General features: G+C 47.8%; 1 protein-coding gene and 2 long non-coding RNA genes across 5 annotated transcripts; 2 read left to right on the top strand and 1 right to left on the bottom strand.

The window, feature by feature from the left end:
- The first annotated feature begins 173 nt into the window (after positions 1-173).
- LOC148663906 (uncharacterized) lies at positions 174-8,557 on the top strand. 3 transcript variants are annotated; one of them, XM_088631462.1, is made up of 5 exons: positions 174-943; positions 2,980-3,049; positions 3,865-3,957; positions 6,426-6,473; positions 7,997-8,557. In XM_088631462.1, the coding sequence occupies exons 2-5, from the start codon at positions 2,984-2,986 to the stop codon at positions 8,162-8,164; spliced, it is 375 nt and encodes a 124-aa protein (XP_088487588.1). In that variant the 5' UTR covers positions 174-943; positions 2,980-2,983; the 3' UTR covers positions 8,165-8,557. The 3 variants fall into 3 exon arrangements, with proteins under 3 accessions (XP_088487588.1, XP_088487587.1, XP_088487586.1); XM_088631461.1 differs by lacking the exons at positions 6,426-6,473; positions 7,997-8,557 and adding an exon at positions 4,758-5,135 and having other exon boundaries at positions 174-932; XM_088631460.1 differs by lacking the exons at positions 6,426-6,473; positions 7,997-8,557 and adding an exon at positions 4,758-5,135.
- Positions 8,558-11,008: 2,451 nt separating this feature from the next.
- LOC148663904 (uncharacterized) lies at positions 11,009-25,114 on the top strand. The gene is made up of 6 exons (XR_015936452.1): positions 11,009-11,086; positions 12,728-12,801; positions 13,673-13,743; positions 22,918-23,966; positions 24,336-24,391; positions 24,845-25,114. It is a non-coding gene; the product is annotated as an uncharacterized LOC148663904 (long non-coding RNA).
- LOC148663905 (uncharacterized) lies at positions 22,023-22,705 on the bottom strand. The gene is made up of 2 exons (XR_015936467.1): positions 22,525-22,705; positions 22,023-22,353 (listed from the first exon to the last, which is right to left on the bottom strand). It is a non-coding gene; the product is annotated as an uncharacterized LOC148663905 (long non-coding RNA).
- Positions 25,115-26,350: the final 1,236 nt, after the last annotated feature.

Raw genomic sequence — 26,350 nt, 5'->3', positions numbered from 1 at the left:
CTTCTGTCTGAGTCTCTCTTTTTCTCTGTGTCTGTCCCTCTTTCCCTGTCTCTCTCCCTGTGTCTCTCCGTGTGTCTCCCTGTCTGTTTCTCTGTCTGTCCTGCGTTGTCCCAGCTGAGCCTGTCTCCCCAGCTCTCTGCCTTCGGCTCTGTTCGCCGATGTCCCACCAGCCCGTCTCTCTCTCAGCCTGTCTCTTGACTTGCAGGAGGAAGAGGAGGTGGAGACAGCTCCTCCGGCAGGAGAGAGGAAGGAGGTCAGTGCTGGTCCCACCCTGCCTCCTGTCCTGTCTGTGGTGGAGTTTCGCCGTCTTATCTGTCCCTGGGTCTCAGTGTCTCTCTCTCTTTCAGCCCTTTCTGTCAGTGTCTCTCTCAGCCTGCTGTCTGCCTATCCCTGCCTCTCTGTCCCTCTCTCTTTCAGCCCTGTCTGTCAGTGTCTCTCTCCTCCTCCTCTCTGTCCTCAGTGTGTCTCTCTCCTCCTCTCTGTCCTCAGTGTGTCTCTCTCCTCCTCCTCTCTGTCCTGTGGTGTCCAGGCAGTGTGTCTCTCTCCTCCTCCTCCTCTCTGTCCTGTGGTGTCCAGTGGGTCAGTATTAGTGGGCTACACCCAGGCTCACTCACTGCGAGTGTGATCTCAGCAGAGTCTCTGTGCTCTTGGGACACTTGACTCACCTCTCTCTCTCTCTCTTTCTCTTTTGTGGTTGACGGATTGAGCCCTCGTCATCGGCGTGCCACCAGTTGGCGGGGATATAGCGGGGGGGGCATCGTGTCCAATACTCCTTGAAACGAGACAGATTTCAAGCCTCCTCCGTCTGAAGAGAAGGAAGTCGACCACAAAGTCCAGGGTGGCCTAAGAAGCTCTTTAGCCATCGTTTGCCCAGCAGCCATCTCACCCTACAGCTCCCAGCTGGCAGCCCCTTCCCCACTGGAGCCCAGCAGGTGGGAGCCTGGTCAGTACATGGAGGGGAGACTCCTGGGAAAAACTAAGGTTGCTGCTGGGAGAGGTGTTAGTGGGGCCGGCAGGGGGCGCTCTCACCCTGCGGACTGTGTGGGTCCTGATGCCCCAGTATAGTGACGGGGGACACTGGACTGTAAAGAGGCGCCGTCCTTCGGTGCTCATTCTCTGTGCTCATTAACAATCCCCGGGTGTTTCTGGAGAAGAGTAGGGGTGTTACCCCAGTGTCCTGGCCTGATTCCCCCCCCTGGTCTTGACCCATCATGGCCTCCTTATCACCCCGCTCTCTGAACTGGCTCCATCCCTCTGCTCTCCTCCCCACTGAGAGCTGCTGTGTGCTGAGCGGACTGGAGCATCATCCAGGTGGGGGCTGCACACTGGGGGGGCTGGAGGGGATCCCCCTGACCTGGGGAGAGCCATGAGTGGAGAGTCCAGACTTATTAATTATTATTATTATTATTCGTGCTGCACTGGGCTTCAGTCCTGGCAGTGAGAGGGGGACTCTGTGATCAGGACAGATACTTATGACTGTATAATAATGCACGATAGAAATGGAAAACAGGGTAGCGATGTAGTCTCTTCGAAACGTTTTGAACTGCCAGAAGAAGTTTTCACAACCCGGACTCGTGAAGGTACAGGTCTTCTCCCATCGTCCGGAGCAATGTCGCGTTTAATGTCGCGTTTCTACTTTATTAGAGAGAGGCGCTGAACATCCCGTGATGGACTGGTGTCCTGTCCAGGTTGTGAGTGTGTGTGTGTCCTGTGATGGACTGCTGTCCTGTCCAGGGTGTGTGAGTGTGTCCTGTGATGGACTGGTGGATCACAATATTAATTCTCCTCCTTGATTCCCTCCTTCATCGCCAGAGTGAAAGCGGGACACGGCAGTAAAAGCTCAGCCCTGCGGGTGGTGGTCCTCTCGGCCACACGGGGGCGCTGTGGCCCCACGGGGGGGGGGTTATGTTCAAGTCCCGCTGGGAATCGCACCGACGCGGCAGAGTTCGTGAGAACGTCCCAGACACCAAGAAAACGAGAGAGAGAAAAAAGGTCGTTTTCGGGGTTCAAGAAGGAACCCCGAGATTCAGGGAGTTTCACCGCTGAGCTTACTCTGCCGAAAACACGCAGGTTTTATTTTTTTCCCGTGTCCCCCCTCACACAGGCCGTTTCTGTAGCGTGAAGTTGTGTTTTTTTGCGCGGTGGTCGGTGAGGGGCGAAATTGTATTTTTTTCCCATGGTCTGAAACAGAAACGGCCGGGTGGTGTTGTAGAGAGGTCGACGTGCCTGGTTTTCCTCGTCTCCGCAGCCCCTTTTTTTGGGGGGGGTCGTGAGGTCCCACGCAGTGCTCGGAAAAGAAAATGCCATCTCTTTTCCCAGCAGGACGGGGGGGGAACCTGTGTTTTTTGGACGTGGCGTGGCCCGAAATTTCCGCCCTTGGCCGCTAGAGGGGGGTGGAGTTTGGTCTTTCTTTGACTTGGGGGTAGGGGGGGTCCTAATTTCACTGAACCAAACCCCACGGAAACCCGTGTTGGACGTGGGGGTGCTGAATGCGCCCTCGACGTGATTTTGTCTTTAAGTTCAAGTGCAGCTTTTGTAACCCTTGGGCCGGAAACAGCTGGACCCGTTTCCCCTGCCTGTCCGAGGTGGCGACTACCGGGGTCGTACAGGGACACCCGGCTGGCCGCTGAGAGTTGGATAAATAACATTTCCACTCAAACAAAAATGTGGACCCGGCGGCCAGTTTTGTTTCGCGGCCGAGCCGTGAGCTCGTCGGGGGCGACGTCACGGGGGCGTCACAGTGAGCCGCCTGATGTCACAGAGCGGCGGATTCTTCCGGGGGGCGGTGCCGGAGCCCCGTGACCTCAGAGGAGTGAAGAGCGAGGAGGAGGAAAGGACTATATAGCGCTTAATAAACACGTGTTTCTTCAAAAAAAGATTCGCGGGTTACTTCGACTTCGATCAAATCACAGTTTCAGCCGCCCAGCTGTGGGGCTCCGCCCCCTCCCCTCCCCTCTGTGACTCTGCTTGTCTCGGCAGGACGATGGACCGACAGAGATGCCGCATGGCCGTGCACGGTCGCAGCAGGACCCGGGCCCGGCGAGGCGTCGTAAGTCCACCCCTCCCGCCCGCCGTCCAGCGTCCAGCGTCCAGCGTCCAGCCCTCCTCCGACTGGCCTCTCCGCCCCCAGCAGCGCTCTCTGTATTATAATAATAATAATAATAAACTTCACTGATAGAGCACCTTTCACACACATAGCAGCGCAAAGCGCTTGACAGACCAGGTTTCACGGTAACACCTCCAGACGAGGAGAGACACTTCCAGTGGTGATCTTGACTGAGGACATGCCTCGGCTCAAGAGACAGGGTCGCGGGTCCGAGGAAAACCAAGCTGCAGGTCCATTATGGCCTTCTGAGAGCACAGATTGCCTCTGAACGTCCCACACTCTTCCTGGACACACTGTAGAGACTCACCTGTCCGGACTCTCACTGGACACACTGTAGAGACTCACCTGTCCAGACTGTTACTGGACACACTGTACACACTCACCTGTCCAGACTCTTACTGGACACACTGTACACACTCACCTGTCCAGACTCTTACTGGACACACTGTACACACTCACAGCTCTCCCCACTGACCCCTAAACTCCCGATACCCTACAGCTCTTCACACTAACCCCTAAACTCCCGATACCCTACAGCTCCCCACACTGACCCCTAAACCCCCGATACCCTACACCTCCTCACACTGACCCCTAAACTCCCGATACCCTACAGCTCCCCACACTGACCCCTAAACTCCCGATACCCTATAGCTCCCCACACTGACCCCCACAGTCCTGATGGCCGAGAGGTCTCTGCTTGCTGTAGTGATTGAGTGAGCTCTGTGGACCTAACCTCTGTCTTGTGTCCTCATTTCCAGCGTCTCCTAGTGGTCCGGCATTTCACCAGACCTGAAGGTGAGATCTGGGGAGGAGACAGAGCACCCCCTAACACCCCTGAGCGAGGTTACAGGGTAAGACAGCTTCTTACTGTTGGACACACCTGTCCACACTCTTTCTGGACACACTGGACACACTCGCCTGTCCACACTCTTTCTGGACACACTGGACACACTCGCCTGTCCGGACTCTTACTGGACACACTGGACACACTCGCCTGTACGGACTCTTACTGGACACACTGTACACAACCACCTGTCCAGACTCTCACTGGACACACTGTCCACACTCACCTGTCTGGGCTCTTATTGGACACACTGTACACACCCACCTGTCCAGACTCTCACTGGACACACTGTACACACTCACCTGTCCAGACTCTTACTGGACACACTGTACACACTCACCTGTCCACACTCTCACTGGACACACTGTACACACCCACCTGTCCAGACTCTTACTGGACACACTGTAGAGACTCACCTGTCCAGACTCTCACTGGACACACTGTCCACACTCACCTGTCCGGGCTCTTATTGGACACACTGTACACACCCACCTGTCCAGACTCTTACTGGACACACTGTACACACTCACTTGTCCACACTCTCACTGGACACACTGGACACACTCACCTGTCCAGACTCTTACTGGACAAACTCACCTGTCCACACTCTCACTGGACACACTGTCCACACTCACCTGTCCGGGCTCTTATTGGACACACTGTACACACCCACCTGTCCAGACGCTCACTGGACACACTCACCTGTCCAGACTCTCACTGGACACACTGTACACACTCACCTGTCCAGGCGTAGTCTCTGCTCCTCATCCCCCCTGCGTTGTCTCTCCCCCTCTCCCCGCTGGACAGAATCCTGTGGTATCTTCTTGTCTCCCCGAGCTCATCCAGAAGCTTGAGAGGGCGGCCGAGCTGCAGCTGGAGCTCCCGGGGTCGCCCGGCTCGTCCCGCTCGGGCTCGCCCGGCTCGTTCCGCTCGGTGTCCCCCCCCTCCTCGCCCGAGAGCCCCCTCCGCTCCCCGCCCCGCCGCCCCCCCTTTCATCCCCGCCATGCCCCTCGAGCCCCCCCTGCTGCCCGGGGCGGTGCCCCTGCCCCTGCCCCCGCCCGTCCTGCCCCCCATCGCCCGCCCGGCCCCGCCAGGCCCCGCCTGGGGCTCCCCGGTGCGGAGGGCAAGGAGAGAGGCTGAGATGTCTGACGAGGCAAGTGGGGCAGAGTCTCACCGTCTGTCCATCTGTCTGTCTGTCCGTCTATCCTTCTGTCCTTTTCTCTGTCCATCTTTCCTTCTGTCCATCTGTCCCTTTCACTGTCCTGTCTTTCTGTTCTTTTCTCTGTCCATCTGTCTGTCTGTCCGTCTGTCCTTCTGTCCTTTTCTCTGTCCATCTTTCCTTCTGTCCGTCTATCCTTCAGTCCATCTGTCCCTCTTTCCATCTGTTCGTCTGTCCTTCTGTCCTTTTCTCTGTCCTTCTGTCTTACTGTTCTTTTCTCTGTCCATCTGTCCTTCTGAATTTCTGTTCTTTTCTCTGTCCTTCTGTCCATCTGTCTTTCTGTCCTTTTCTCTGCCTTTCTGTCCATCAGTCCATCTGTCCTTTTCTCTGTCTTTTTGTCCGTCTGTGCTTCTCTCTTTCTGTCTTTCTGTCTGAGTCTCTCTTTTTCTCTGTGTCTGTCCCTCTCTCCCTGTCTCTCTCACTGTGTCTTTCCATGTCTCCCTGCTCTCTGTCTGTCCTGCGTTGTCCCAGCTGGGCCTGTCTCCCTGTGTCTCTCCGTGTGTCTCCCTGCTCTCTGTCTGTCCTGCGTTGTCCCAGCTGGGCCTGTCTCCCTGTGTCTCTCCGTGTGTCTCCCTGCTCTCTGTCTGTCCTGCGTTGTCCCAGCTGGGTCTCTCTCCCTGTGTCTCTCCCTGTGTCTCTCTGTTTGTCTCTCTGTCTGTCCTGCGTTGTCCCAGCTGGGCCTGTATCCTCTGCTCTCTGCCTTCAGCTCTGTTCGCCGATGTCCCGCCAGCCCGTCTCTCTCTCAGCCTGTCTCTTGACTTGCAGGAGGAAGAGGAGGTGGAGACAGCTCTTCCTGCAGGAGAGAGGAAGGAGGTTTATTGCTGGTCCCACCCTGCCCCCTGTCCTGTCTGTGGTGGAGTTTTGCCGTCTTGTCTGTCCCTGGGTCTCAGTGTCTCTCTCTCTTTCAGCCCTGTCTGTCAGTGTCTCTCTCGGCCTGCTGTCTGCCTGTCCCTGCCTCTCTGTCTCTCTCTCTTTCAGCCCTTCTGTGAGTGTCTCTCTCCTCTTCCTCTCTGTCCTCAGTGTGTCTCTCTCCTCCTCTCTGTCCTGTGGTGTCCAGGCAGTGTGTCTCTCTCCTCCTCCTCTCTGTCCTGTGGTGTCCAGTGGGTCAGTATTAGTGGACTACATCCAGGCTCACTCACTGCGAGTGTGATCTCAGCAGAGTCTCTGTGCTCTTGGGACACTTGACTCACCTGTCTCTCTCTTTCTCTCCCTGTGCTGTCCGTCTCCTGCCCCCTCTCTCCCTCCTCGGACTCCAGCTGGAGGAGGTCCAATCACCATCTCCTGTGAGACAGAAGAAAAAGAAGGTGGGTAATGCTCTGATCCTCTCTTTACTCCTGTCTAGTGTCCAGTCAGTGTGTCTGTATGAACCCCTCTCTCTCTCAGTGCAGTGTTCATGTACTGGAGTGTCCAGTCAGTGTGTGTGTATGAACCCCTCTCTCTCTCAGTGCAGTGTTCATGTCCTTGAGTGTCCAGTCGTTGTGTCTGTATGAACCCCTCTCTCTCTCAGTGCAGTGTTCATGTCCTGGAGTGTCCAGTCAGTGTGTCTGTATGAACCCCTCTCTCTCTCAGTGCAGTGTTCATGTCCTTGAGTGTCCAGTCGTTGTGTCTGTATGAACCCCTCTCTTTCTCAGTGCAGTGTTCATGTCCTGGAGTGTCCAGTCAGTGTGTCTGTATGAACCCTTCTCTCTCTCACTGCAGTGTTCATGTACTGGAGTGTCCAGTCAGTGTGTCTGTATGAACCCCTCTCTCTCTCAGTGCAGTGTTCATGTCCTGGAATATCCAGTCAGTGTGTCTGTATGAACCCCTCTCTCTCTCAGTGCAGTGTTCATGTACTGGAGTGTCCAGTCAGTGTGTCTGTATGAACCCCTCTCTCTCTCAGTGCAGTGTTCATGTCCTGGAGTGTCCAGTCAGTGTGTCTGTATGAACCCCTCTCTCTCTCAGTGCAGTGTTCATGTCCTTGAGTGTCCAGTCGTTGTGTCTGTATGAACCCCTCTCTTTCTCAGTGCAGTGTTCATGTCCTTGAGTGTCCAGTCGTTGTGTCTGTATGAACCCCTCTCTTTCTCAGTGCAGTGTTCATGTCCTTGAGTGTCCAGTCAGTGTGTCTGTATGAACCCCTCTCTCTCTCAGTGCAGTGTTCATGTACTGGAGTGTCCAGTCAGTGTGTCTGTATGAACCCCTCTCTCTCTCAGTGCAGTGTTCATGTCCTTGAGTGTCCAGTCGTTGTGTCTGTATGAACCCCTCTCTTTCTCAGTGCAGTGTTCATGTCCTTGAGTGTCCAGTCAGTGTGTCTGTATGAACCCCTCTCTCTCTCAGTGCAGTGTTCATGTACTGGAGTGTCCAGTCAGTGTGTCTGTATGAACCCCTCTCTTTCTCAGTGCAGTGTTCATGTCCTTGAGTGTCCAGTCAGTGTGTCTGTATGAACCCCTCTCTCTCTCAGTGCAGTGTTCATGTACTGGAGTGTCCAGTCAGTGTGTCTGTATGAACCCCTCTCTCTCTCAGTGCAGTGTTCATGTCCTGGAATATCCAGTCAGTGTGTCTGTATGTACCCCTCTCTCTCTCAGTGCAGTGTTCATGTACTGGAGTGTCCAGTCACTGTGTCTGTATGAACCCCTCTCTCTCTCAGTGCAGTGTTCATGTACTGGAGTGTCCAGTCAGTGTCCAGTCAGTGTGTCTGTATGAACCCCTCTCTCTCTCTCAGTGCAGTGTTCATGTACTGGAGTGTCCAGTCAGTGTGTCTGTATGAACCCCTCTCTCTCTCACAGTGCAGTGTTCATGTACTGGAGTGTCCAGTCCGACTCTTAACGTGACTCTACTGTCTCTGCTTCAGAAGCGCCAATGCGTCTTTTTGAAGTCCCTGAGCTACGTGTCGGTGGAGACAGAAGATCAGGACGAGCCGATGGAGGTGGCGGAGACCGTAGCTCAGGAGAGGAAGAGCGAGGGAGAGGAGGAGCAGGCTGCCGGGAAGGACAAGAAGAGGAAGAGGAGGTGCAGGTGAGCAGACAGGGGGGCGCCGCCCGGTCGTGTCTGTGATTCAAGGAGGAGTCTCCTCTTGCTGTTTGATGTCATGGTGACGTCTGTGTCTATGTCCCTCACACCTGCAATAACAATATTCTTTCCAGGTTCCTTTCCTGGTTCTGTGCCGGCTAAGATCTGGACTGGACTGGACTGGACTGGACTGGACTGGACTGGACTGGACTGGACTGGACTGGAGCTGAGGGACACCAGACGGGACTGGACCGAAGCTGAGGGACCCCAGACTGGACTGGACAGGAGCTGAGGGACACCAAACTGTGCTGGACCGATGCAGAGGGACCCCAGACTGGTCTGGACTGAAGCTGAGGGACCCCAGACCTTTTGTTAAACATCAATAAAAAAATTAAAAAAAAAATCTGTTTAGCTTTTGGTTTTTTCCCTCCCCCCCCCCCCCCCAAGGTTGCTGCTGGGAGAGGTGTGAGTGGGGCCAGCAGGGGGCGCTCTCACCCTGCGGTCTGTGTGAGTCCTGATGCCCCAGTATAGTGAGGGGGGACACTGGACTGTAAACAGGCGCCGTCCTTCAGATGAGACGTAAAACCGAGGTCCTGACTCTCTGTGCTCATTAACAATCCCGGGGTGCCTCTGGAGAAGAGTAGGGGTGTTACCCCAGTGTCCTGGCCTGATTCCCCCCCTGGTCTTGACCCATCATGGCCTCCTTATCACCCCCCTCTCTGAACTGGCTCCATCCCTCTGCTCTCCTCCCCACTGAGAGCTGCTGTGTGCTGAGCGGACTGGAGCATCATCCAGGTGGGGGCTGCACACTGGGGGGGCTGGAGGGGATCCCCCTGACCTGGGAAGAGCTCTGAGGGGAGGGTCCAGACTTATTAATTATTATTATTATTCGTGCTGCACTGGGCTCCTGTCCTGGCAGTGAGAGGGGGACTCTGATCAGGACAGATACTTATGACTGTATAATAATACACGATAGAAATGGAAAACAGGGTAGCGCTGTAGTCCCTTCGAAACGTTTTGAACTGCCAGAAGAAGTTTTCACAACCCGGACTCATGAAGGTACAGGTCTTCTCCCATCGTCCGGAGCAAGGTGAGAGGTCACCCCCTCGGGGCGCAGTATCCCCGATGCACCCCCCACCACCACCACCCAAAACGACACACACTTCTGTGACGATTGGGAGACCCCGGTTCGACCAGCCCCTGCAGTGGAGGAAACGACCAGCTGGAGAGAACACGCAGACTCCACACAGAAGGGTCACCTCAGCATTTATTCCAACAGCCAAAACAACACCAGAGAGAAACGGTCTCCGAAAGAGAAGCGTACACCGGGAAAAACACAACGGGGTCATTACAAATGGGAATAGGAGTTCTTTTTTTCTTTTTTTTCCGGACGTCAGCCCCCGGGGGCGAAGAGAAGCTGATTTGCGTGGGGTGTGGAAACACTACACGACCGGGCAAGCGAGCCGTTTTTTGTTTTGTTTTGTTTTTTTCCAGAACATCAGAACAACCGCAGAGATGACCATCGATCCACCTCCGGACGTTTCTTTTTTTGTCCTCTTTGGCCTCCAAAATAAAAAAAAACTGGGATCCATCGTGGCGTTGCCAAATTAAAACGTCAACCACTTTTCGGGCTTTCGTGCTGTCCATGATGAAACCGTCATGGTTGTGTAAGGATACGTTACGTCACAGACCGGCGGCGCTCGGACGTGAGGAGTGTCGTTACGTTTTTGAAACGGGCACGTCAGACAAGATCTCGGACAAGATCTCCGAAAAACCCAAACCTGTAAGATTCAATTTCAATTGAGTTTTTTTTATATAGCGCCTTTCACAACAAGAATGCCCCAAGGCCCCGAACAAAGGAGTTGTTCCACACCCCCGCCACCCTCTGTGTACAGTAGAGCCTCCTGTCCTGACTGGAGGAGCTCACCCAGCTGTGTCTGGAGTGAAGCCGGGGTATCGGCTTCAACCACAGGGCTGGGCGGCTTGTTCCCCACCCCCACCCCCTTCTGCGTCGGGCCGCGGGCCTCACCTGGAGGCAACACACCGGCTTCTTTTAACAGATCACCTCGGGAATCGGGAACAACGGAGCTGTGTGCCGTCTGTACAGAGGGGTTCAGCACGGGGGGCTCCGGGCTCGGGTCTGGACCTGGGGGGGGGGGGACTGTCTGTGTGGAGTCTGCATGTTCTCCCTGTGTTCTCCGGGTCCAAAGACAGGCTTTTTGGCTAATTGGCTTCTGGGAAAACTGGCCCTGGTGTGTGTGTCCTGTGATGGACTGCTATCCTGTCCAGGGTGTGTGAGTGAGTGTGTGTGTGTGTGTCATGTGATGGACTAGTGTCCTGTCCAGGGTATGTGAGTGTGTGTGTCTGTGTGTCCTGTGAGGGACTGGTGTCCTGTCCAGGTTGTGTGTGTGTGTCCTGTGAGGGACTGGTGTCCTGTCCAGGGTGTGTGAGTGTGTGTGTGTGTGTGTGTCCTGTGAGGGACTGGTGTCCTGTCCAGGGTGTGTGAGTGTGTGTGTGTCCTGTGAGGGACTGGTGTCCTGTCCAGGTTGTGTGTGTGTGTCCTGTGATGGACTGGTGTCCTGTCCAGGGTGTGTGAGTGAGTGTGTGTGTGTCCTGTGATGGACTGGTGTCCTGTCCAGGGTGTGTGAGTGTGTATGTCTGTGTGTCCTGTGATGGACAGATGGTACCCAGCCTGGACACCCATGAGACACTGGCTTCCTCAGAAGACGCTCACGGAGGGCACACTGTCCCTAACCCGGGTCTAGAAGAAACTACAGTGATCTATAATTCCTGCGCCTCGGAAGGGGTTATGACGTCTATGTCCGGCGCCCGCGCCCGCGGACCGGCGGTTCGGCGTCGCGCTCCGCAGCTCGAGCTTCGGTGCGAGGCAGGGCGGGAGGGAGTCGATGTGGCCTCGGCGCCATCTTTGCTGGTGAGTCAATTGTGACCGTAGCGGTACAATAAACCATCAATAAACCTTTTCCCACCCCGACCAGTATTTCTGTCGCGGCCCACGTCCCTTACAATCGACAAACTATAAAAAAACAGTAGCCCTTCGGAACATTACACGCCATTTTTTTTTATTTTAAACGTCCGTTAGATACGCAGGTGGCTCCATACCTGTCTTAACCTCGCCGGCGTCTTTATACCGGCAAGTTAATTTTATTTGGGGTCCCTCAGAATTGTGACAGAAATGTCAGTGAACCACAATAAAAAACGAAACTTTTTTTTTAAAGGCGATGAATGGATTTTAAGAGTAACCGTGTAGCGACTGACGTAAGGAAAAAAAAGTTGTCTTTCCCTACGAAGACCTTTTGGTACAGGACTTTCTTTAAATATCAGTTGTGCATAGCGTTTTACAAAAAGTTGATGATGATCTTGGAGATAATTGCAAAGGAAAATTGAGATAACTACCAAAACATTACGTGTGAAACGACAGGACAGAACTTTGAACCCACAAAGAAACAAAGGTATGAAATATTGCCTCGTCATGGGGGGTTGATAATTGTAATAAGTGTTCCTAATTTTCGTAAAGAAATGTATATTATGGGAGTCACACGTGAGATTTAGTGTATATACGTTTCATATTGTGCATATATACGGGGTTAAAAAGTGGAATGAGTATGATTATAAACTCGTGTGTCCTATAATCAGATCATTTTTGAACAAGCTTTGATTAGATAGGTGAAAAACAACATCATAATATATTCTCACGTCTGAATATCAGCTTCTCCCCTCTGGCCAACATTTCAGGGCTCCCAGGTGTAGATCCCAAATTGAAACACATATTCATTTGTTACGCAGTTAAACAGTTAATAGAAGTGAGTGACCAGGTTAAATAAAGGTGGGTCAGTGTAAACTGTTTATTCTGGACCAGACTTTGTCATGTGTGATATGTCATGACTTCTTATATTAAGTTTTATCTTTATATTTAGTTCTACATGTGTAATAGATGCGATGTGTGTCCATAAAAAGGTTTCTCCAGGGGAAAATCAAGTTGGTTTTAAAACCGTGTTTCCTTTGTAGGGTACGTTTGCATTCCAAGTGTGGGGTTTTTGCCTTTTTATCATATTTTGGATGTGAATCCGTGGTATTTTTGCTGAGACAAGTTGCCTTTCTTATACGCGGAGGGATCTGCTTGTGAGATGTCCGCCCGGTCCATTTCTGAGCTCAGTATAAGGTGTAGAAAGCATGACTGTCATCATAACCCGCCTCTCACCCAGGTGTGGAATAATGTTGTGACTATTGCTTCAGCAATAACATGCTGATTGCATGTTTCTAGATGGGTATAACAGAGATCTCAACTACTGAGGGGCTGAGCTATATAATTGCTAACACTTATATAGCGCTTTTCTGGACACTCCACTCAATGCGCTCTACCGCCACCAATGTACAGCCCCCACCTGGATGATGCGACGGGACCCCCCCTGGTCACTCCTCCTCGCTGTGCAGGGGGGGTCCCAGCCTCCTCGTCCTCTGGCCAGGAGCCCTCAGCCAAGCGGGTTCAGCCAGATCATCACTCCATGATCCTTTCAGTATGCTAAATTCCTGGTGTTGTTTTTTTTCTCCCCAGAAATCTGACTGTCCGCCCCACCTCTGCGCTAAGTGGACGATGAAGTCAGGTTCCAGTGTGCCTGGTGTTTACAGGTAATACTTCAGACTGGTCGGCCTCACCTCAGGGTGTCTGGGCTTTTGATATTATACAGTTGCAATGCTGAGGCCTGTGACTGTGATGCTGTAAGGCTACAGGAGTCTCTCTGGAGATCCTGAGTGATTTCTGGCGTTCGTGCGGAAACACAGCCCCACCCTCCCGCGGTGTCCAGTCCGCAGAATTTCCTGGAGACGTGGTCTCGCCGATGGGCGACCCTGCCAGCGAGAGACTAGCTGAGGCAGGATGTTCTGTACGGTTCAGTTAATTAGACGCGCACAGATGTTGAGCTCATCGTCCTTTTAATTGTGCCATCTATGCTAACTGTAGCCGAGATCGAACTATCAAGGTGACAGATCAATAATTTTAAATTAAATAGATGCATGATATTGCTAGCGCTGATGCAAGAGGCAAGTCAGAGGAACTGAACATAGAATGGATAGGAGTCGCAGTGAGTGAGAGAGGAATGAGCTAAATTATTTAAGAGGATTAAAACACTGAAGAACAGGAGACACAGTGAGAGAGAGGAGATCACAGGAAATACCTCAGTAACAAACATACTAACACACAGGACAGGAGACACAGCGAGAGAGAGAGGAGATCACAGAGAATCCCTCAGTAACAAACACACAGGACAGGAGACACAGCGAGAGAGAGGAGATCACAGAGAATCCCTCAGTAACAAACACACAGGACAGGAGACACAGCGAGAGAGAGGAGATCACAGGAAATACCTCAGTTTTAAGTGCAGACAACCGGACAGGAGACAGAGTGAGGAAGAGTAAATGAAACACAGTAGGAGATGGAGAGAAGGGAGGCGACAGTTGAACTCGCTGGCTGAGTTAATTGACGCTGCTGTTTCTTTGGCAGATGAAGTCGGGGTCCAGAGTTTCGCTGACGTGGCAGAACCGTCCCAGCTCGGTCTCCTCCCATTCCTGCAGGTCAGTGCCCCTTCAGTCAGACCCTGTGTTCGGGGAGACACACAGGGAAGTTGCACACTGTGACAAAAGGCTCCAGAGACATCGCCGAACCACAGAATAGCTCCAGAGCATTTGTGCACCTTTTGGAATTCTTCACGTATAGTGAAAGGTGAAAATAAAACCAAGAATGGGTGACGCGTCTTTACACAGAGGCGGGTGGGGAACAAGCTGCCCAGCCTTGTTGTTGATGCCGATACCCTGGCTTCTCTCCAGATACAGGAGGATGAAATCATGGGTCCAATTAATCACTAACTACCAGACAGGCTTGAAAAACCGAATGGCGTTCTCTCGTTTTTAACCTTTCTTCAATTCTTAGAAAACCTGCACGCAGAAAAAAAATAATTTGCATTTTTTTACTACTTCCAACGGTCAAGTCTGGGGGTATTTAAATCTGACTAGAATGTGTATTGTTCAAAATCTCTTGTTCACTATCAGTGTTGTTGTTTTTAGTGTCATTCTCATTACTCCTGTGGGTTTTATACTGTGGTAAAGAGTTAAAAAAGTCCTCACTTTGTGCTGCTCTCGGTTTGTTGACGGTGGCGTACTCCACATCACTGTTGGGTAGTGTGATGTCTGTAGAGAACAGGATACGGGTCAATACTTATGTTAACTTATACTATACAGGATAAGACTTACATTAACACCATACTGAACAACAGGGCTCACTGTTCACACGCGTATTGACACTGTTCAGACGACAGGACTCACTGTTCACGCTTGTATTCACACTGGACACAACAGCAGGACTCACTATTATTACAAATGTTCACACTTGTGTTAAAACTGGACAGAGCAGCAAGAGGTTATCATGATGTTTTATTTCTGCTAGTTTAATAGATAGAAGTAAAAGATCCTCACTTTGTGCGGCTCGGGGTTTGTTGACTATGGAGTATTCAACAGCAGTATCTGTCTGTGTTAATTCTGCAAAGAATAAAACACATGTTCTCACCCGTTAATACTGTGCAGAGCAAGAGTTTACACTGTACAGAACCGGACTCAGTGTTCACACTCGTATTGACACTGTACAGAACCGGACTCACTGTTCACACTCGTATTGACACTGTACTGAACAACAGGACTCACTGTTCACACTCATATTGACACTGTACTAAACAACAGGACTCGCTGTTCACACTCGTATTGACACTATACTGAACAACAGGACTCACCGTTCACACTTATTGATACTTTTTTGATCAACAAGACTCAGTGTTCACACTCATGTCGACACTTATCACACTCGTATTGACACTGTACTGAGCAACAGGACTCATTGTTCACACTCGTATTGACACTATACTGAACAACAGGACTAACCGTTCACACTTATTGATACTTTTTTGATCAACGGGACTCACTGTTCACACTCGTGTCGACACTGTTCACACTCGTATTGACACTGTACTGACCAACAGGACTCACTGTTCACACTCGTATTGACACTGTACGGAACAACAGGACTCGTGTTGACACCGTTCACACTCGAATCGACGCTGCTCACACTCGTGTCGACACTTGACACTCGTATCCAGTAAGCCTTTGCTACCATTATCAAACACAGAAATCGTTATAATTTAATTTTAAAAACATGGCTAAGCATGGGTTTAAAGTATATTCAAGAGTGCAGGTGCATTCAAAGAAATAGAGTTTCCCAAGCCCTCGGAAAGAATTACCATTTCCAAAGATGTCTAGTCTCAAGCATTAACATCCAAAGTACCTGTCTTAGCTGGGGCAGGAAGTTTGCCAAGCCACCTGAAAGAATTACCATTTCAAAAGATGTCTGTTGTAAGCCAGGTTCAATCATTATCATCCAAAGTACCGGTCTTCCCTTGGGGCAAGAGGGTTTCCTGTTTGTCTAGGATGTGTACTTCCCTTAAATAAAGGATGAATATGGGTACCATAGGTATTAAATCTCTCAAAGCTCAGAGTTAAACTAAAAAACCCTTGGTGAGTGTGTTATAACATGGATGGGTATTTATAGTCCAGTGCCTCCTATTTTACTAGAGATTCTGTTTGGGATTCAGAACTCGGGATCAAAATACTCTGAACCAAATAACTGAACCAATTTCTGTGTGTGATAATGTCCTTGAATTCTGACAACATCACACTAAATTACATGATATAAAACAGCTAATGTTTCTAGAGATAAAGTTTCTGGGATGCTTCTAATTACTTTGCATTACCAGGGACAGTTTAATTCACCTTGTACAGTACTGAAAGACCAAAATGCTTTTTTTAAAAGTTATTTAACATTTTTTAGAACTTTGTCTACTATGGCAACATGATGAGCTTAGCCACTTATCTTAGGATAAAGATAGGATAAAGGTTTATCTTTTGCACCTACCTGCCCCCCAGGGAAGGCCAATGCTTTCTACGTTGATGGTTCCCTACAGTAGACTGTACCTTATCTTCAAAGGTAATGTATATTGACCCAAATCAGTTTTGGAATCCAATCTACTGACGAGATGGAGCACATCATTGTTTCAGGATTTTAGCATCATATGTTTAGTATATTTAGTCCCTAATGCTGAAAGAAATGATCATAGAACATTTGGACACTTTGTGGGCATGAAATACAAAGAAAATCATGTTCTATGGTACAAGATAAATACAAAACTTAAGCTTTTATTTTAATAAGATTTGTTGTTAAAGCATAAGCAATGATTTATTACAGATGCAGCCATTCAAAATGGGTGAGGTATTTCGCGGCATACCCCGGTGGGCGTGTCACAGTATCACGCAGTATCACGCGGTATCACGTGTGTCACGTGTGTCACGTGACTAACTATCCGGCGTCGCCTTGTAAAACCGCCAGGGGGAGCTTAACCTCTCATGTACAGCATTTGAGCCTTTAATTTGGAACTGTGTATTACAGCATGTTAATCATCAGTCATTAAAATGTTGGTATATATTATGAAAGCAAGATTGCTCAGTTGGACAAAAGTACACAACCTACCTTTATCAGAAATATTTATGCATCAAAGCCTTTACTGAAGATATTACTAATAGTATTAATAATGGATGACTTTGGACAAGCTGTATACTCAAAGTATAATTTCTTTAGCACATTTGTACAAGCACTTGGAATCTGTCCAAGCCATACTTTGTCAGGCATTTTGTTTTACTTCAACGGGGCATAAAAACTTCCTTGCTTTTAACAGGGCGTTTCATAATTTCTAGCTACGAAAATGATTTAAAATGCGACACCTATCATTCAACTAGAGCTTAAAATATCACAAGGAAAAATACACACCGGTATTCCATTTCTCCCTAAACATTGTAAGCTTCGAAGTCTTTAACTAACGTGAAACCGGAGTCAACAAGCATACTTTTAGAATTTGATTAAAAGGGAATATAATATGGAATCGCATATCTCAATAATTTAATAACGGTATGATTATATCCGTGTACTGCGGCAGAGCTATGTAGGGCTGTTTCGCCTGCCTGATCATGTGAGCTCTCTTGTAGCCTACTGGTCTAGGTGCGTGACCACCAGCTGGTAGGTTGGGTGTTCGAATCCAGCTGGTACTGGACTTTTCATTTTTATTTATTTATTTTTTAATCGCGTAACATAAACATATTACCGTATGCAAACTGTACTGTATACAGTATGTATATGTATATTTAATGTCTTAACTGTGCCCGTTTAATTGAATTTAAAAAAAATATTTAACACGAACATTAAGCTGCTTACATCTTCCGCCTGAGAACAGTCACCCGTTGCTACCCAACGCAGAATGGTGATTGGCTGACACCATCTGACACCCCTCTGATTGGAGAAAAAAGACGTGCTGGTGTGCTATACCAGGAAGAGGATTTCTTTCCATTCAAAACGTGTATTTTAAAAGTTTAAGAAGTAAAAACCTTACAGCGTACACAGATTTCTAAACTGATCAGGATCGTTATCTTTGTCTTATGCATAATAATGTTCACTGCTCTGTCCAGCAAATTAATAATAAACTTTATTTTATATAGCGTTTTAAACGAATAAGAAATTAGATTGCTCATAAACCTAATCACTTGCTTTTTCTTTTTATTTAGGCTCAGATTTCAACTATAGATCGTATTATTAATAACCATAATAACAACCAACCAACAAAAACAACCATATAAACATAATGGTGGTGCTGGACCTTCCAGTTTTATTTATTTATTTTTTAATCGCGTAACATAAACATATTACCATATGCAAACTGTACTGTATACAATATGTATATGTATATTTAATGTCTTAACTGTGCCTGTTTAAGTATTGAATATTCATATCTAATTTTACCACTGAAGGGAAATCTTAACATAAACATACAGTATATGGCTGGTCTCGGTACTTTAAAGAAAAAAATACGCACCAGTATTCCATTTCTCCCTAAACATTGTAAGCTTCGAATGAAACCACTAAATAAAGACATAAATATAGAAATCTTAAGATTTGTTTTATTTAATGTTGGTAGCAGGATGAACTGTCAGAGTGTATATTTTGTCGCAAAGTTGCTACAAGATGTTAACAGTGAAAAAGGTATTTAGAAATGAGTTATTTCAAGATGAAAAAGAAAACATACACGAAACATGGTTTCATTACGACCAGAATCGTTCTTGAGATATTTTTAACTTGATTTACAGTATTTGAGAGGTAAGTCTTAACACCGATACTACAGTGCTTAAGTACTGCTCACGTATATGTTTCTAGGTTTATATTATGCATTTCATACGGTCAAATTACTTTTGAGCAACTAATAAGAAGCGCGAAACGGTATGCGTTTTACTTTCGTTTTGTGCTGGGACCCGTGGATTGATTAGAGATATCAAGTACATACAAGTCATTTTTTAAATGTTGTAGTTCGTCTTGAAAAAATGTTACGAGTACATCATCTATCAACAATTACACAGGTTCTGTTTCCATATTGCGGATTTTGGTTAGGTACAGTATTATCAAATCCACTGGCGCTGTGTGTTACTTTACTGAGTCCCAATCTGTGATTGAAACCTGTAAAACCGGTTTAATTCGTCACAGCCAGCACTCTTCAGGTGTGAGGGTCTTCTGCTCAGAATGAAACGCTAAAATGTTTGTGTATATTCTAATGGTAGTGGGGGCAGGGTGTGTGGGAACAGGTTTGTTCTTCACACCTGAAACATTTTCTCTGAAAGGATTTTCTTCGAAGTTTAACCGATCTTGTTACAGCATGTTACAGTTTACTATTATTAACCATATTAATTTTAAGTGCTTAATGTAAAATCTTGTAAAAATATATTTTCATTGTTCAAATATACATTAATATACATTAAGTCTGACTATCATATAATAAGTTAAATACAAAACTAAAGAAAAAATAGGGTTAAATATAATTCAAAATATTTTGCTAACAATGTTAACTGTTTATGAATAATAAAATGTATTAACTAAGGAGTAGGATGGCACAGTTGTTAGTATGTTTTTTGTTTTGTTTCTTTTTCATAAATACAACAGTAGTACCTGATGTCTCAGTGGCTTTCAAAATTAAATTATGCATGCAAACCTGTGAACTAGAAAGATAACTAAGATTTTAATACTAATTAAATGACCGCGGGCACTTCCCCCCCCCCCCCCCCTACATTCTCAGAGTAGAACAGACTAACCTTCTAATGAAAGACGGTCCACCCCCCACGGACAGGAAAAGTGCCCACAGGCACTTAAACTTAATATGGTCAGTAACGGTAAACAGTAACATGGTAAGAAGGAGCACGTACAAACGTTTTCGAAATAACCACATGTAAGACTCTGATCCTAAAAATGTTTAGGGAGAAAGTGGAATACTGGTGTGCTTCCAGAAGAATCAGTATGGCTCAGAGATTAAATAAAACTTCACAGACATTAACGAAGAGCATAACGCGTGTACTGTATACACTGCAAGTACAACCCAACTCTCTGCAGGAGTGCTGGCTGTGACGAATTGAACCGGTTTCACGGGTATTTTCAAAGTAGGAGGCGAGATTTCCAGCGAAAGACACCCCCCCCCCCCCTCAAAAACCCAGTAAATACAGTACTTACTAGTTAAAGGCTAGGCTCTCGACTACGGCGAAAGGAACCCTTCTTTCATTAGAAGACAATGAACATATTTTAGCCCTGAATGAATTAATAGCAAACATGGTTTACATAAAAGACATTTTTCCAAGAAAGTTTAGCCTTTGTCACTAATGAAACCACTAAATAAAGACATAAATAGAAAAATCTTAAGATTTTTAAAATACATGACTTTGCTAAAATTTATTTGAAAATAAAAACAATTACAACCGCCAGGGGAGAGAGAGAACAGGGGAGGGATGTTGGTTTTGCATAAGGGGCGGGGCTATGGAAAGTAGGTATGTTTGGGAATGTGTAGTTACATGTTCTGGCTGTTTGTGAATTATCGTTGTTGAGTATGGAGTGTTGAGGTATTGATTTTGTGTAATGCTTTATGTTGAAAATTGAGGTGGATTTTGTTTATGATAAACAGGATAAACTGGGATGGGAGGAAGGTTTGGTTTTGCATAAGGGGCGGGATTATGATAATTGGATGACTTTGCGAGTGTAAAATGGTTTGATTATTTGATTTTGTATTGTGGTTGTTATCTATGTTTTTGGTTGGTATTATGTTTATATGGTTGTTTTTGTTGGTTGGTTGTTATTATGGTTATTAATAATACGATCTATAGTTGAAATCTGAGCCTAAATAAAAAGAAAAAGCAAGTGATTAGGTTTATGAGCAATCTAATTACTTATTCGTTTAAAAAGCTATATAAAATAAAGTTTATTATTAATTTGCTGGACAGAGCGGTGAACATTATTATGCATGAGACAAAGATAACGATCCTGATCAGTTTAGAAATCTGTGTACGCTGTAAGGTTTTTACTTCTTAAACTTTTAAAATACACGTTTTGAATGGAAAGAATCCTCTTCCTGGTATAGCACACCAGCACGTCTTTTTTCTCCAATCAGAGGGGTGTCAGATGGTGTCAGCCAATCACCATTCTGCGTTGGGTAGCAACGGGTGACTGTTCTCAGGCGGAAGATGTAAGCAGCTTAATGTTCGTGTTAAATATTTTTTTTAAATTCAATTAAACGGGCACAGTTAAGACATTAAATATACATATACATACTGTATACAGTACAGTTTGCATACGGTAATATGTTTATGTTACGCGATTAAAAAATAAATAAATAAAAATGAAAAGTCCAGTACCAGCTGGATTCGAACACCCAACCTACCAGCTGGTGGTCACGCACCTAGACCAGTAGGCTACAAGAGAGCTCACATGATCAGGCAGGCGAAACAGCCCTACATAGCTCTGCCGCAGTACACGGATATAATCATACCGTTATTAAATTATTGAGATACGCGATTCCATATTATATTCCCTTTTAATCAAATTCTAAAAGTATGCTTGTTGACTCCGGTATCACGTTAGTTAAAGACTTCGAAGCTTACAATGTTTAGGGAGAAATGGAATACTGGTGCGTATTTTTTTCTTTAAAGTACCAAGACCAGCCATATACTGTATGTTTACGTTCCAAAATTAATATCGTTTATGGCCTTCACACGCGTTACAGTATGCTCCTATTCTTTTTATGCTCAGCTACTAAGATTTCCCTTCAGTGGTAAAATTCAATATCTACAACGGGCACAGTAAAGACGTTTACAGTACAGTAAGTCTTTCTACGACAGACCAACGGACCACGAGTGCCCCTGTCGGTCAACCAATCACGCACCGCGGTATCGCGTGTCATCTTACCTGCGGTATCTGTACTGCGGTGTCTTTACCGCGCACTTTGAATGGCTGCATCTGTACATTAATATATGTGAAAATAACATTTTAGCATCATACGTTTAGTATATTTAGTCCCTAATGCTGAAAGAAATGATCATTTGTTTAACACGCACGGGTCTGTCTCAAAGGATGCAGTGCTCCTGAAGGCTCTCAAACCCTGCATTTAAGATGCCTAGCTGTATCCCTCACATGTGGCACCTCAGAATGACTTCTAACCTTACCTGTGGTGTCTTCAGTCCCTATTGCTCAATGCATGGTGTACGTCCTACATACATGTGTCTTGAGAATGAGGAATGGGCCCCTGAGACAGTCATTTGCCTGTTTCACAAATGATCGTATTTTACTAGAGATTCTGTTTGGGATTCAGATGTGCATTCGGATTTATTGGTACATGCCCAGGGCAGTAAGCAGTCTGAGGATTTATTTCCAGACAGCATAGAGCAGTGAAGCAGTGAAGTAGTGCATAAAGCATAAGCAATCATTTATTACATTAATATATGTGAAAATAACATTTTAGCATCATACGTTTAGTATATTTAGTCCCTAATGCCAAGGACTCCAGCAGTCTTACAACCACTGCCCTGTTTGCCTCGCCAGACACGATCTCTATTCTGTTGTAATCCACGATGTTCTTCAGGTGATTTATCATGTCCTTCCTCGCCTGTTGAGAAGCCATCCTGATCTTTTCTGCCGTGGCGTGCTTCATACACACCCTCTTCAAGTGAGCAGGAAGCTGATCAAAAGTATTCAGGCACATCTTGCACACCAGGGGAATCCTCGTGGGTTTCCTTTGAAAATAAATAATACCATCTGTGTATAGAAACAAGCTAAGACTGATTTCTTAAATTATCCTTAATTTTCTCTCTCATAGTTTGAGCATAATGATTTTATTGTATTTATATAAGAATTGCTCATTGCTCCAAAATAAATAATGGTTTCATAAAAAAGTGAACACTTACTTGGTCTCAGTCACAGACTTTCCATTAGAAGCCATTGTGGAGTTCAGCAACTGCAGGTCCTAGAAGTGGGGAAGGAATTTTAAAAGAGAAATTGAATTACAAAACAGAAGGAATGGCTGAGGGATCACTGAAATATATATACAAATTCCAAAGACTGAGTCCATATCTCCTTTAGGTGAGGACAGACTGGATCAAACAAAAACAACATTTGAAGTGAATTGCAAATGTATTGAGTTGTGATGCAACTGTAACTTGAACCTAACATGACTGGGGCGTGCATTTTTGAAATTGCATTTTCACAGCTGAAATACAAAATGAAGCTGATCGCAGTCCAAACTCAAGGTATTGTTGTAAAACTAAATATTCAACATGTTTCTACCTGTCCCTTTTCAGCTCACTCAGAAGTCCACAGCCTGCAGCCTGGTGCCTCTCTGTCTCTCCCCCTCCACACTGCTGGTCCAGTGGAGGTGCTGTTTGATCCTGCAGGATCTGTCCAGTCTTGTATAGTCTTACTGAGCAACACAGGGCTCCCTGGCCCCAGGTACGAACAGTGAGTGTCAGTGCAGAACAGCTCTCTGACACTCTGCTCCCTCACTCCAGCTGATCAGGCCAACTACACAGTGAGGGACCTTAAGGGAAGCAGTATCAGCACTGTGATCGTCACTGTGGGCGGTGAGCAGGTCTACAGTAGGGTCACTAGAGGGCTCTATATTCTTGACAGAGTGTGTTCTTCTATCATCCTCTGTCCTGATTGTCTTTCAGCTCACAGAGACACTGTCACCCTGCAGCCTGAAGCCTCTCTGTCTGTCCCTCTGTTCACTGGAGAGCCAGTGGGGGTGCTGTTTGATCCTGCAGGAGGTGGAAACTGGACCTCAGTGTGTTCTGTCCAGAACAGCACAGCCAGCTGTGTCCCCCAGTACAGTTTTTTTATTTTTGATGATTAGCCATATGTTGATTATAATATTGTACATAATGTATAATTTGAACTCGATATTTTTCAGGAGAGAATGATTGTATATTTTCAGAATAAATTTTGAAACCAAATTATTGTCCCTCGATCTCTGTCTCTCTCTCGTCCTGCTGTCTGTCTGTCCCTGCCTCTCTGTCTCTCTCTTTCAGCCCCGTCTGTCAGTCTGTCTGTCCCTCGATCTCTGTCTCTCTCTCTCCTTCCTCTCTCTCTCTCGGTTTGTTTGTCCCTCAATCTCAATCTTTCTCTTTGCCTGCTGTCTTTCTGTGCCTTCATCTTTGTCTCTCTCTCTCCTTCCTTTCTGTCTGTCTCTCTGTCTGTCCTGCGTTGTCCCAGCTGGGCCTGTCTCCCCGGCTCTCTGCCTTCAGCTCTGTTCGCCGATATCCCACCAGCCCGTCTCTCTCTCAGCCTGTCTCTTGACTTGCAGGAGGAAGAGGAGGTGGAGACAGCTCCTTTGGCAGGAGAGAGGAAGGAGGTCAGTGCTGGTCCCACCCTGCCTCCTGTCCTGTCTGTGGTGGAGTTTGGCCGTCTTGTCTGTCCCTGGGTCTCAGTGTTTCTCTCTTTCAGCCCTGTCTGTCAGTGTCTCTCTCCTCCTCCTCTCTGTCCTCAGTGTGTCTCTCTCCTCCTCCTCTCTGTCCTGTGGTGTCCAGGCAGTGTGTCTCTCTCCTCCTCCTCCTCTCTGTCCTGTGGTGTCCAGTGGGTCAGTATTAGTGGGCTACACCCAGGCTCACTCACTGCGAGTGTGATCTCAGCAGAGTCTCTGTGCTCTTGGGACACTTGACTCACCTGTCTCTCTCTTTCTCTCCCTGTGCTGTCCCTCTCCTGCCCCCTCTCTCCCTCCAAGGACTCCAGCTGGAGGAGGTCCAATCACCACCTCCTGTGAGACAGAAGAAAAAGAAGGTGGGTAATGCTCTGATCCTCTCTTTACTCCTGTCCAGTGTCCAGTCAGTGTGTCTGTATGAACCCCTCTCTCTCTCAGTGCAGTGTTCATGTACTGGAGTGTCCAGTCAGTGTGTCTGTATGAACCCCTCTCTCTCTCAGTGCAGTGTTCATGTACTGGAGTGTCCAGTCAGCGTGTCTGTATGAACCCCTCTCTCTCTCAGTGCAGTGTTCATGTATTGGAGTGTCCAGTCAGTGTGTCTGTATGAACCCCTCTCTCTCTCAGTGCAGTGTTCATGTACTGGAGTGTCCAGTCAGTGTGTCTGTATGAACCCCTCTCTCTCTCAGTGCAGTGTTCATGTACTGGAGTGTCCAGTCATGTGTCTGTATGAACCCCTCTCTCTCTCAGTGCAGTGTTCATGTCCTGGAGTGTCCAGTCCGACTCTTAACGTGACTCTCCTGTCTCTGCTTCAGAAGCGCTGGTGCATCTTTTTGAAGTCCCTGAGCTGCATGTCGGTGGAGACAGAAGATCAGGACGAGCCAATGGAAGTGGCGGAGACCGTTGCTCAGGAGAGGAAGAGCGAGGGAGAAGAGGAGCAGGCTGCCGGGAAGGACAAGAAGAGGAAGAGGAGGGGCAGGTGAGCAGACAGGGGGGTGCCGCCCGGTCATGTCTGTGATTCAAGGAGGAGTCTCCTCTTGCTGTTTGATGTCATGGTGACGTCTGTGTCTATGTCCCTCACACCTGCAATAACAATATTCTTTCCAGGTTCCTTTCCTGGTTCTGTGCCTGCTAAGATCTGGACTGGACTGGACTGGACTGGACCGGAGCTGAGGGGCCCTAGACTGGACTGGACCTAAGCTGAGGGTCCCCAGACTGGACGTAATCTGTATTGTAATTTTTGTTCTTTTGTTAAGCATCATTAAAATGGTTTTAAAAAAAAATCTGTTTAGCTTTTGTTTTTTTCCCTCCCCCCCACCGAAACGAATGAACAGAGTCTGTCCTTCTCTTTCATCCCGGAGAGTTTGTGGTTGACGGATTGAGGCTGAGAGCCCTCGTCGTCGGCGAGCCACCAGTTGGCGAGAATATAGCAGGGGGGGCATCGTGTCCAATACTCCTTGAAACGAGACAGATTTCAAGCCACCTCCGTCTGAAGAGCAGGAAGTCGACCACGAAGTCCAGGGTGTCCTAGGAAGCTCTTTAGCCATCGTTTGCCCAGCAGCCATCTCACCCTGCAGCTCCCAGCTGGCAGCCCCCTCCCCACTGGAGCCCAGCAGGTGGGAGCTTGGTCAGTACCTGGAGGGGAGACTCCTGGGAAAAACTGAGGTTGCTGCTGGGAGAGGTGTGAGTGGGGCCAGCAGGGGGCGCTCTCACCCTGCGGTCTGTGTGGATCCTGATGCCCCAGTATAGTGACGGGGGACACTGGACTGTAAACAGGCGCCGTCCTTCGGATGAGACGTCAAACCGAGGTCCTGACTCTCTGTGCTCATTAACAATCCCGGGGTGTCTCTGGAGAAGAGTAGGGGTGTTACCCCAGTGTCCTGGCCTGATTCCCCCCCTGGTCTTGACCCATCATGGCCTCCTACTCACACCCCTCTCTGAACTGGCTCCATCCCTCTGCTCTCCTCCCCACTGAGAGCTGCTGTGTGCTGAGCGGACTGGAGCATCATCCAGGTGGGGGCTGCACACTGGGGGGGCTGGAGGGGATCCCCCTGACCTGGGAAGAGCTCTGAGTGGAGGGTCCAGACTTATTAATTATTATTATTATTCGTGCTGCACTGGGCTTCAGTCCTGGTAGTGAGAGGGGGACTCTGTGATCAGGACAGATACTTATGACTGTATAATAATACACAATAGAAATGGAAAACAGGGTAGCGCTGTAGTCTCTTCGAAACGTTTTGAACTGCCAGAAGAAGTTTTCACAACCCGGACTCATGAAGGTACAGGTCTTCTCCCTTCCCTATGGTTTCCTGGTGATTGCT

The sequence above is a fragment of the Lepisosteus platostomus genome, chromosome 5 (assembly GCF_059453375.1).
Source record: "Lepisosteus platostomus isolate fLepPlt1 chromosome 5, fLepPlt1.hap1, whole genome shotgun sequence".
NCBI lineage: Eukaryota > Metazoa > Chordata > Actinopteri > Semionotiformes > Lepisosteidae > Lepisosteus > Lepisosteus platostomus.
Note: the sequence above shows the minus strand (reverse complement) of the source record. Positions and strands in the feature narration are given on the sequence as shown.

Coding starts and splice junctions, on each gene's coding strand:
- LOC148663906 (XM_088631461.1), top strand. CDS start 2,984: ATGGACCGACAGAGATGCCGCATGGCCGTGCACGGTCGCAGCAGGACC. Junction 3,050..3,864: donor CCCGGGCCCGGCGAGGCGTC/GTAAGTCCACCC, acceptor CCTCATTTCCAG/CGTCTCCTAGTGGTCCGGCA. Junction 3,958..4,757: donor CCCCTGAGCGAGGTTACAGG/GTAAGACAGCTT, acceptor CCCGCTGGACAG/AATCCTGTGGTATCTTCTTG.